An 11,934-nucleotide genomic window follows, 5' to 3' on the forward strand; every position below is an offset into this window, starting at 1 on the left:
TAGGAAACTGCTGCTTGTGCTGTAAGTAAACATGCTGCACAGTGTTTTGTATGTGTATATGTTAGAGCTTTCTTTGAATTTTCAGCGCAATTGATGAAATACGATCGCACAACTTTCACACGCTTGCAAAATGAAACTGCGGAGATCAGCCGCTTTAGTTTTATCAATGAAAGGCTAAAAATAGCGCTGTACACCGTGTGTTTGCGCCAGAAGTCAGAAAAGTGCTGCAAACTAAGTGTTCTTCCACCATACAATATAGTTCTCATTTTTTATCTGCTTAAAAAAATTGCCACATTTTATTTTGTGCCACAATGCTTATTCATGTAACTACTCATGTAACAGTCTTTAAATACAGAAAACATGGAAGTGTTTGGTGGCTTCTAAATTCATCCCTGTTTGGATCCTAAGGAATAAATTGGGCATGGCTAAATGCTAATATATTTACGACACATTTACGAAATATTAAGTGCATGCATTGAAAAAAGATAGGTATGTATTAATTTGTCCAAGTAAAGGTAAGAATCTAGTAAAATATTGAAAACGGTGGTGTTTTCCTATAACAAACCAAACATCAATGGAAAGCTTGTTTATTTAAATCAGTTTTGTGGTCTAGGGTCACAAATGTAAAAATAGAAAAAAAAATGCATCGCAATATGACACAGGCTGGATTTAAACTGCTATTATGTTCATATACCCCAGGTGAAAAAGAAGTTTACTTCCAAAGTGTACTTAAAGTGCTTTATTTTTGCACACTAATTTTGTACTTAATATACTAAAAATGAATCTTTAGTACTACTTAAGATGTTCTTAAGATTATCTAAGTATGCTTATTTGTGCTATTTTGAGACACCATGGAAATGAACTAAAATGCACTTTTAACATACTATCTCTGTATTAAATAATGTATTTAGTTAACACTTGTATTGAACTTGAACTCAACTTTCATACAAAGATGGGTTCAAGTTTACTAGTGGTACCTAAATACATTTTTAGCACATTTTAGTTCATATTTATGGTGTCTCAAAATAGCACAAATTATTAAACTTAGATAACTTAAGAACATTTTAAGATGATTTTTTAGTATGAGTACAAAATTAGTTTGCGAAAATAAAGCACTTTAAGTACACTTTGGAAATGTACTTCTTTTTCACCTGTGACGTATAGCATTTACAAAGCTAATGGCTTGAGGCTATGCCTAAATCTGATTTCTTAACCTTTTCTTGTTGGAAAACTCTTTTCCAGCAAGAATTTAAACACTTTCATTATAGCTGGAACAACAATAATGTCCTTATGTACCTAAAAAGCGTACATGTTTTCTTCTAGAACCAAAAAATACAAATCACCTTTTCCCAACTATAACTTTAGTGTGCATCCCACAGTCCCACACTGCTTTATAGGCCTGATCCAAACCATCTCTCCTTCAGTATTTTTAGCCAAAATAGAAATAACTTGCTATTTTTAACTGCCGCCAGCGCTGACCTTTGAACCCTTTAAGTTCTTCCTGGTTTTTTAAAAGGGTGTTAGTGATGGTAGAGGAGCATAACCTTCTGATTGAGCTGAAGTACATCCTGAAGGATTACAAGAGCTCCAGAGCAAAAGTTGTTACCCGGCATCGCTTTAGGCAACCTGGGTCACAGCCCACCCACGACAGGGGATGCCAGGTCAGAGGAGCAAGGGAAGAGCCCTGCTTTCAGATACCAGAGAAACTCCTCAGTTAACGCATTACCCCTAGGGCATGATAAACTATAAATGTGTTTAACACATCATTGCTTCATGCCAAATGCATTTACAATGTGGCGTGAAAAACTCCATATTTGAAAGTTCATCGGTCAGAGCGAGCACAATTCCACATTGTTGATTTCAAAAGAGCTATTCATAAAAAATAATTATTGTGCTGGACATTGTAAAAGAGTTTATTTTTACGCATTCAAATACAAATTATACAACAATCAACCTTGTAAATTAATGGAGCATTTGTATAGTTCACTACTGAAAGACATTATTCAGCAGAAAGAAAATGGCAAGTAGTGTCTCCGCAGCACAATTGCCGGTCTCAAAAGCTATTGTTAAAAAGTTTTTGTTTTGACTGTAGGGCAATAGAGGACTATATCGCATCTATTTACCCACTGCTACAGAACTGGGCGGTGCTCTTGAATGCATCGTGTTATAAAAACTATAGCTCTCGTCTACACAGAACAGCTATTAAGGATTTGAGATCCACGATAAGAACAATATTCATGAAAACTTCCCAGCCCACATATGATAATGAATAATAGAAAAATAAGCCTCTGGATTCAACACTGAAATACAAGCTCTTAGGAGGCTGCCATGACCTAAAGCTTATTTAAAGGCATAAATATAAACCGTAAACTATTATTTAAGCTGTAAAATGATAAGATGGAACAATGTCTGGTGTGGTAAGTACTACAGTACCATTGCCAAACCAGCAACCCCACCCTGTCCAGAGCTTACCGTGGTGGTGAAGCACATGCAGTGGCCCTGTTCTAAAGCCCTCATGTCCGTCACTGGTGCCTGGAAGAGTGTCCAGCCATCCCGTCATTCTGTCAGCAACGCTGCCTCTCATGGCCCGAGATAAAACGCTCCCGATGGGGCCTCCAGAAGAAGTGGCTCACCCTTCTTTTAGGACTTATGTCAAAAATGTTTCAAGCCGGGTAATTTGCTACAGTCAGCGTTCCTTTCTCTGCTTACTTCAAAAGCATCTGTGATAAGAAAAGAGACAAAATGAAAGAGGGGAAAATAGTGTTTAGTGGTGAGTAGCGAAAGATTGAATTCTTGAGGACTGGGATGGACTCTGGAAGAGGTGTCACCACGCAAGACTGAATCGCAACATAACAAGAAAAAAAACGTTGCAGTCACAAAGTTTTAATATTGTGTGACCCTGCCTGTGAAATCCTAATGATGAGATTCAGAGCATTAAAGGCCACATATTATGGAAAATCCTCTTTTACAAGGTGTATGGACATACATGTGTTACAACAAACTAAATACAATCAATTAAATCAAAGCAGTCTCATTAGATGTGCTGTTTTCATTCTCTTGTTAATGTGACATTACACAAACAAAGCTCCGCCCACAGCCACTGACCAATGGCGCTTTTCTATTGCATTGTACCCCACGGGTCAGGTTGGGTTAGCTCACTTCACTTTGGCTTGGTTAGCTTTTCCATCGAGTTTAGGAACACTTCAGAGTGGGAGGTGTGTCATTATAGGTGTGTCGTTATATTTGCGCTGCCTACTGCTCTGACATCATACAAGTGAGAGCGTTGTTGAAATGCTATACGTTTCCATACATTCATTTATTTCTCAGTGTGCCACAAAATCTAAATTGACCACCACAAATAAATGTTTACACATTGCGTTTATCACTACCTCTGTCTCACATGACAGTTTTTGTACAAACACCTGTGGCATCAGTCAATGAAGAAGTTGCAAAAATGGTGTGAATGCGGTAGTGATGGGGACGAGACCGCGTATGTCAAGTCCGAGGCAAGACAGAGTCTTTGAAGGGTCGGGACTGAGTCGAGGCCAAGTCTGTTGGTTTTCAAATACAATCGAGTCCGAGTCAAGACCGAGTCTTTGAGGAAGCAAGTCTAAGTCGAAAACGAGTCCTTTTAGGAGTCGAGACCAAGACCATAAAAACATGTCAGTTTTCATATTCATGATTTAATACCACCCCAGTTAATATTCAACAGTAAGGCCTACAGACTAAGCTAGATTGGGAATTGTTTAGAGGAGCAGTCTTAACGTCTTAATATGGACTATGCTTTCACTATCATTAAAAAATCCCTACCACATGCATACTCTTCTGTCTATTTTTCTAGAGATAAATAAACGGCTCTGATGGCAGTATCTTTGCATTGCACCATGGGATGTCATTTTCAAATAATGCCCGTCAACATTGCATTTTATTATTATTGTTATGTGTTGTGTGTTTTTTATATGAATATAAAAAAATGCGCTGGTCTTGAGGACTCGGTCTGAAATTACACATCCTTCTCCTCCCACTGTTGTCTGAGACCGAGTCAAGACCATGTCTTTGAAGGAACCAGTCCGAGACGAGTCCGAGAAAGCAGAAATTGGTGCCGTCACAAACCGCAAATCTGAAAAACACTGGTATGGTTTTCCTGGTTCTCAATCTGTGGATGTTTTTCAACGCTGAAAGGGAGTTAAGGAACCTACAACAAGCACAGATGACAACAAGTTTGCTCGAGGCAGGGCAAGCATAACCTTACGTTTAGAATGACGCTAAATAGGTGCCCTTTATAGTTTGATTTCAGTCTTTTCGACCGTACTCAATCTATATTAAAGATATTAAGATTAGAGTTATATTTTCTCACAATGTTCTTTATTTTCCAGGATTATTTTATGTAGAAAACAGTCAATCACAAAAAATTGCTTTAGCTGGGTTTTCACAGACTGGGTCACATATACATTTTTGTTTTTTGTTTTTTTGATGTTTGTCTTACTATAAAAGGGAAGTTTTCAATTCAATCTGAGCCCAAAATGTTTTCTTTATAAAATGTTTGGTATTGCACGCATAAAGTTATTTAAGGTCCCGTTCTTTCTGTGTTTTTGAAGCTTTGATTGTGTTTACAGTGCACAATATAACATGTGTTCATGTTTCATGTGTAAAACACTTGGTATTTTCACACAATTTACTTATTTGTATAGCGCTGTTTTCACTGTCCTAAAAACAAGCTGATGTCTTCCTTGTTCTATGAAGTCCCTCCTTCCGAAATACGTAACGAGTTGTGATTGTGTAGTTTGTTTAGTGTGTTGTGATTCGATAACAGCTTAGCTTGCCATTAGCTTAGCTGGCGACTGACGTATTCCTGTGGGCGGAGTTTAGTCAAAGAATTGTTCTACTGACGTCATTAAAGCAGGAAGTAGAGGGCTGTAGTCCAAACCGGCCGTTCGATATAGGCTGTAGGCTAAAGGCTTTGAAAAGCGAATTCTGTTAAAGAAAATATATCGCCTGGCAGTGAACTTTGAGCTTTATCATTTTATAGGTATTATTTATGCTATTATAGCAACATTACTCACTAACTAGGGTTTAAAAAATGGGATCAGAAAGAATGTGACCTTGTAACATATCAATGAAAATGTTTTTAAGACCAAAGGCAAAGAACATGGCTCCAAGACACATACACCAAGCCTCCCATAACAACTGTCTCCTTGTTTTGTTCCCTTGTTGAATCACTTACAAACAGCTTTTAAACAGTTGTCTTGAGCTCTAACGTAACCTAGCAAATGCTTTCTCTATCTGTGGAATGAGGAAACGAAATAGACCCTTTAGCCCTATTAACCCGATCTGTCAACATTACAAGGAAGTTGAAATCATTAATGAAGACTCATTGACCTTACAGCTAAACATTAAGATTGAACACATAGACTCTAGCATTGGTCTCTAGACTGCAAAATAAAGGGCTGTAAAGTGAAGTTAAACTCTTTATTATGCCCTTTTGTCAGGTATGTGGATATCACAGATGACAAAACTAACATAAAGACTCAAAATAGAGAGACATTTTAAGCTAAATGTACAACATTTCTGTGTTTATGTGCATGCGAGGATGTTTGCGTGTGCGCTTTGATAGGCCGGGACTTGTACAAGTGTGTGCACGTGTGATGACAGACTTTGACAGCAGCCCTGCCTCGACAAATTGCTTTTGAGATGTGCCAACACAAATGTATTTAACTCTGACTCCAGTAAACCGTGGCAAGGGTAGTGACATCTTCGAGCTGGATCCTCCTCAGTGTTTACTTTGAATCTCTCTCTCTCCCTGGTCTGTGCCAGATCAGGAATGCACGAGTTGCATTCACCATTAACAAGACTATGACTACACAGGTAATAGGATCAGCTCTAATCAGTGTGACCTTAGAAAGCTTTTGGGGAGATTTCGGGCTTTTCGATGTGGTCTTTTCCCAAGCACATTTAATTATGATTATTGAGACAGCATTCTTCTGTCCATAGCGTTCTCTTTAATTTGAACTTCAGTATTGACGCCCGTCACAATGATCAAAAACCTGGAAAGATACTGAGGAAAAAAGCTTGTTTCTTACCCTTCACAATGTCTATATCTCGGCATTATGGCACTGGTACAGAGAGAGACGTCTGAAAGTGAAGATGGGGAAAGGAAGAAAAAATAACCATTACCTAAAGACGTGTCCTGTCACGTCAGAAACTGCTATCTCCAGACAAATCCCTCGATGCATTGCTCGTTTAAAAATACGTTGTATTTGTAATAAAGATTGTAAATGGCAAAAGCAAGATGTATCTGAGACTAAAAGAGTGACATTTATAGGAGAGAGAAATCACGCATCCTGGACAGTTAACAGGCCCCTCTGTAACAGAAAACCTGAGCTTAGTTAAGCTGTCCAAAAGCTGCTAGATCTTATGCTGCCCTCTTCTGACCATTTGGCTTAGCAACATGTGGAATGGGAATATAAACCCTTAACTGGCGCTGTCCCGTGAGCGGGACACCTGAGTTTACTTAAATAATTAGCATGTAAATGTTAATCTATCAAGACAAACTATATATTGTTGAAAAGGTGTAAGACTGTAGTTTTCATATTTCAAAACCTTTCAGCAGTAATAATAATGCAGTGAGAGCATTAAAGAGTTTGCAGCAAACCAACACAAACTATTATTATTATTATTATTTCTTTTTGATAATTGTATTTATAAACTAATACTATATTGCATTTTTATTTATTACACTAAATTTAAACTGCTATAAATTTTTTTCACCTCCAGACACTTCCGTAAAAAAATTGTCTTCTTTAAAACAAGACCAAAATTAGGCTTCTAGACCAAAAAATGCCAAAGTCATATCAATTTGAAGGTGTACATCACCTTTTCAATACAATGCAATACATGCAACAAAACACAAAATATGTGGCTGAGTGAAACAAAACAGGATTTTTGTTTCATACTCAAGTCAAAATGTCATTAATTTTAGGCTTCATATATTAAAAATAGCAAACATTAATCATTTAAACCACAAGATGGCAGCAGAGCCCTGTAATAAAACATGTTCGAGTTAAAATCGTTCAGGTTTTGTGAAAAAGACATTATACTAACTGTTCAAAAAAACACATTTGTCTTTAGTAAATATTAATATTATGCGAAAAAAGTACAATATATATGTAATACTTTATATATGTCCTTGCATGTGGAAACCATTATAAATTATTAAATAAAGTTAAATTATATACAGAAATAAATTATAAAAAATAAACTTAAGTTAATTCAACTTTACTTTTATATTTTATAGCAACTCTGCATTAGGGAAAGTTTCATAAATTATTCAAGTTGATTAAACCTAAAAATTTAAGTGCAACAAGGAATTTACAATCTTTGAAAATGTGAATTTTATCCCATAGGCTATAGGTAATCTGATTATATGCTTATCTGGTACATTAGCAAAAAAATTATTCATTGTTGTTCCTGATTTTATATATGGTTTGGAGGCAGTAGCTCCTTTTCTTATCCATGTTGGTCTGAACTTCAGGAAGCAGTAAACAGTCTGATCTTTGTTGTATGTTTTTTTTTCTTTTTAACTGCGTTATCTACAGTTATAGAAATCTTACTTATCAATGAAATAACAAGTAAGAATTTGATTAAAACCGATTTATTCAGTTTCACTAGTAAATAAAAACAATAACAATAACCACATACGTTAGACAAAACAAAAGTTAGCTTGAGCTAAACCTGTCATTGAAAACATGACAAAAATGAACACTAAAAACTTGTGCATATGCCTCTGAAAAAAATTCTCCATTGAAGCAATTCCAGTGCCTTGAAAAAAGAAAAAAAACTAAAATGGCTTATGTAACAATTCAGCTCCATGGTCTCCATGTGTTCTGGGCTGGAGGAGGATTGAGTTCTTGTCCAGTAGACATGATGGGTGACTGTGGTGGGGTAAAATCTTTAGCTGTGTGAGGCAAAAAGGGCTGGGGCATAGTAACAGGCCTGTGGAGGGAAAGTGATGCTGCTGTGAGAGGAGGAGGAGGAAAAGAGAGAGGTAAAGGACAGACTGAGGAATATGGAGGAGAATTAGTAGGAGAAGGGAATACACTGTTAAAAGTGGGTGATGATGGAGGAGAATTATAATATGAAGCCGGTGAAAGTTTACAGCCATACAAAGATGATTCTGGATGTAAGAGAAGCTCTTTGTAGTGGTTTTGCCCTGATGGTAATAAATCGATATTTTCATGAAATGCTGGATTACTCTCTATTCTCGAAGCACATGTCACAGTGATACCATGATTCCCCCCTTGTTTCGGAAAAGCTTCAGATGGATTCAGGGTCCCATAGATATCCAATGCATATGCTGGAGTGTCGCTTGTGTCGATGGATCCCACAGAAAGAGAGATAACAGACTGATTCTTTGTAGCTTTGGAATCCATTTGATTTAATGTCACTATAAAAGAGATACGCATGAATGAATACAGGAATTATGCAATAGGTCTAGCTAATACTAATGCTAATGTACAATACAGAAGGGTCATTTTGATAATGAAAATAAAAATTACCCTTTGACTCCATCTTTCTTGTGGTCTTTCTTATGTATTGAACTGCAAGGTCTAAAATTTCAGCCTTTTCCAGTTTAGGGTTTTGTAGACGCTGGAGAGGTGAAATTGAGAGAAAGCAGAGACACAGTTATAAGTTTGTCTTGGTAATAAGAGTTTTATTTTATTATAAGTAATGCATTACAACAAATGTAGCCTACTCACTGTGTCTGCAGTGGTCTTGAAGAGCAGATCTTTTAATGCATCCAGATTATGATTTATTCGATCCCTTCTCTTTTTCTCTATTACAGGTTTCAACTTCTACACACAGAAAATGTAAAAAAAAAAGGGAATAAGTATAAAAGTATGTATTTTTTTTATATATTTTTACAGTTAAAATGTCAGTCGAAAATAACAAATGTGTATATATTAATAAGTTAAATGAATAAAAGTCTTAAATTAACTTACTCTTTTGATGCCTTCAGTCTTCGCCATGTTGAGAATTTGAACAGCTTTTTGCTGCATTTCCAGTAACGCTTTTCAAAATGTTCACACAAACTCGTAGCTGTGGGAAAGTGCTGAAATCCAGCCAAACGGGGATTTTAAGGCACATTGATGTCGCACCTGATTGGAGGAGAAGTGGCAGTGACGTAACTATGGTGAACTTTCCACCCATCATTTTACAGCCTTAGGTAAACAATCAGGTTTTAAGAAAACAATAGAAAACGAGCCTATATTGGCAACTTTTATTCTGTTCATAACAAACAATAAACATTGTTAATAAACGAAGTTAGAGGACGAAACATTGTTGGTCGAGATTTTGTTGGATAAATTAATAACTGAAAAAAAGTGAAATATGAAACATTTAGTTGAATAAACTTGTTTTAAAAAATAAAGTTTAAAGCGTTATTTGATTATCTGTTGCAATTTGCAAAAGGGAGCAAAAGTTTTTGGGATAAGCTCACTGCTTTTGCTGCCATATGGACAAATGGTAAAGTTGCAAGGGAGATCTTGGTTATTTAAGTAGCCTGTTTTTTAAATTGTACAAGCTAGTTTTTTAAATAATGGTTACTATATTGGTGAATACTGTGACCATTTCAAAGTTAATATTTGGCTTCATTTAAAAATGTATATTTTATTAGGCCTATTAAAGAACAGGCGCGAAAATTACGCGCCTTACATACATGCGCACTTTATGCTGTGGTGGGGGTGTGATGCGAGGTGTAATGTCCAAGCTTTAACAGCTAATCTGTTAAGTGTGCTCTATGCAGAGTGTTTTGATAGAAGTGTGAACGATTAAACCACCGATTATTGTCCCACGCTTACACTTGTAAATTGTTGGAATGCTCAGCCTCAAGCGGATCGTCGGGAATTAACCTAAGCGAAAAGTTTTATTGAAATGAATAGCCATATGGAAAACAATGCGATTAGCACTGAAACTGTTCATTTTGCTTGTTAATAAGCACATTTACGATATTTTCTTTGATTACAAAGCTTCTGGAACTTTTTGATGAATATTTAAGTATGGTTATACACTCAAGCAATGGCCACACACAGCGCACTCGGGTTATCAAAAGACTGGCAAAAGTTTCATTTGAAGCCACGCTTCAGAGCTCAAACCCAAAGACTTTGTTCAAACCAACCCCCTCAAAAATGTCTTTGTTATACGGTGACCATCAGTGTATATTTCTGAAGGAATTAAGGCCAGTGATCCGATCAGTGACAATGAATTAAGTAACCAAGTGAGTGTAATTCAACGGAAATAAATGTTAAGATGGGGCCTACCACTATACATTGGAAACATAAATGTAAAATGCAAGTAAAAAAAAAACTTTTGATATGGTGTAATGTTATATAGCAATTTAAATCGCTGCTAATCATATATATTTTTTATAATTCTATATTCTCTGTATTCTGTGTTTTTTTTATTTTATTAAAAATAGAGAATAAAAAATCACGTGAAAAACGTGAAAAAATCTTCTTTCATCTTCAATATTAAATAGCCCTCGTTAGAGCAGCACTGCAGGGGGCTAAATGGGTCATTATTGGCTTTACTTAACAATTGACATTAAACAGTCGTTACCACTTTCATCCAAGAGTTGGGTGAATATTAATGAAAGACAAAGCTGCAGACATGATTGGTCCAGATAGTTAATTATTCATTATTCAGTTACGATGTGAGGGACTTGGGCGTGGACTAAGGATACCATAAGAGTCGCAAACCCAAAATGTTGCTAATCTTAGTTTGGAGTCATTTTGATGATTCACTGTCTTTCAATATGAGCAAACAAGCAGCTGACACACAGGAACAAAACGACTCGACACGGGTAAAACTCTCTCATGCTTGTTTTCCTAAATGATTTTTAATGCATATGGTCATGCTTGGGTCATTTTATGACATGTGTATATTAAGTGGCAGTATATGGCAAAAATATTATGGAGATGTACTTGTTATGCATGGTGTATAGTTAATACTCTCAACCAACCAATACTGTATTGAATGTTACAGGTCCCAAAACCTCTCATGGAGAAAAGAAGGAGAGATCGTATTAATCAAAGCCTAGAAACTTTGAGATTACTTTTACTTGAAAATACACACAATGAGGTAAGTTTGTTTATCAAAAGAATTTCATAAAGTATGCAAATATGTAAACTTTTCATATGTAACCTTTACTTTCTTTTTTCAAATTTTTTAATAGAAACTTAAAAACCCTAAAGTTGAAAAGGCTGAAATCCTGGAAAGTGTTGTGAATTTCCTGAGAGCTGAACAAAGATCAGACACTGACTCTCATCAGATCACCAGGGGAAAAAGGGGGCGAGCAGAAGACTATGATGATGATGATGATGATGATGTGAGTTCACCTTGCAAACGTCAGAGCTACCGTGATGGAATGAGGACATGTCTCCTAAGAGTCAGTCATTTCATAGCAAGCAAGAGCCATGAGTTTGGACAAGGAGCAGAAAAAGCACATGCAAACCTTCACAACAAAGCACTGGAGCACTCACTGCAAACACAGCTACTGTCTGCTACTATGCCACCCCAAAGAGAAACTCAGGTGCACCTCTATAATGAGTCATTGCTACTTGCACAGCAACACCATGTCCAACTGAACAATTCTTGCGTGCCATCTGCCTGCTCAAAGCTTGCACAAAGAACTGGTCTGTCCATTGAGAACATATCATCAAGTCCTAAACAACCCGTATTGCTGTGTGACAATGTGTGGAGACCGTGGCCACAGTAGAAGAACATGTTTTAAGTCCCTGCACAGACTCGAATGATACAGCTGGGTCTGCAAAATATCTTGCATCATATGTTTGATAAAGCAAAATGATGAAGATTAGGAAAAATGGGACAAACAGACTGTGAAAAGTGTAAATGTTCAAAATGTGTAAATATGTTGAT

The 11,934-nt window shown here is 36.5% G+C and overlaps 2 protein-coding genes across 2 annotated transcripts; one reads left to right on the forward strand and one right to left on the reverse strand.

Annotated features, from left to right (window-relative positions):
- Window positions 1-1,526: 1,526 nt before the first annotated feature.
- On the forward strand, window positions 1,527-11,934 carry her5 (hairy-related 5). The gene is made up of 4 exons (XM_073812094.1): window positions 1,527-1,713; window positions 3,577-3,608; window positions 11,041-11,136; window positions 11,231-11,934. The coding sequence occupies exons 1-4, from the start codon at window positions 1,527-1,529 to the stop codon at window positions 11,771-11,773; spliced, it is 858 nt and encodes a 285-aa protein (XP_073668195.1). The 3' UTR covers window positions 11,774-11,934.
- her11 (hairy-related 11) lies at window positions 7,860-9,119 on the reverse strand. The gene is made up of 4 exons (XM_065270059.2): window positions 9,000-9,119; window positions 8,757-8,852; window positions 8,556-8,646; window positions 7,860-8,443 (listed from the first exon to the last, which is right to left on the reverse strand). The coding sequence occupies exons 1-4, from the start codon at window positions 9,054-9,056 to the stop codon at window positions 7,860-7,862; spliced, it is 828 nt and encodes a 275-aa protein (XP_065126131.1). The 5' UTR covers window positions 9,057-9,119.

The sequence above is a fragment of the Paramisgurnus dabryanus genome, chromosome 16 (assembly GCF_030506205.2).
Source record: "Paramisgurnus dabryanus chromosome 16, PD_genome_1.1, whole genome shotgun sequence".
NCBI classification, from domain to species: Eukaryota; Metazoa; Chordata; class Actinopteri; order Cypriniformes; family Cobitidae; genus Paramisgurnus; species Paramisgurnus dabryanus.

Bases quoted from the DNA above. Each gene is read 5' to 3' on its own strand.
- her5 (XM_073812094.1), top strand. From the start codon at position 1,527: ATGGTAGAGGAGCATAACCTTCTGATTGAGCTGAAGTACATCCTGAAG. The intron at 3,609-11,040 runs GTCTAAGTCGAA...TGAATGTTACAG, and splicing joins CCGAGTCTTTGAGGAAGCAA to GTCCCAAAACCTCTCATGGA. The intron at 11,137-11,230 runs GTAAGTTTGTTT...ATTTTTTAATAG, and splicing joins TTGAAAATACACACAATGAG to AAACTTAAAAACCCTAAAGT.
- her11 (XM_065270059.2), bottom strand. From the start codon at position 9,056: ATGCAGCAAAAAGCTGTTCAAATTCTCAACATGGCGAAGACTGAAGGC. The intron at 8,853-8,999 runs GTAAGTTAATTT...TTCTGTGTGTAG, and splicing joins AGACTGAAGGCATCAAAAGA to AAGTTGAAACCTGTAATAGA. The intron at 8,444-8,555 runs GTAATTTTTATT...TCTCTTTTATAG, and splicing joins AAGAAAGATGGAGTCAAAGG to TGACATTAAATCAAATGGAT.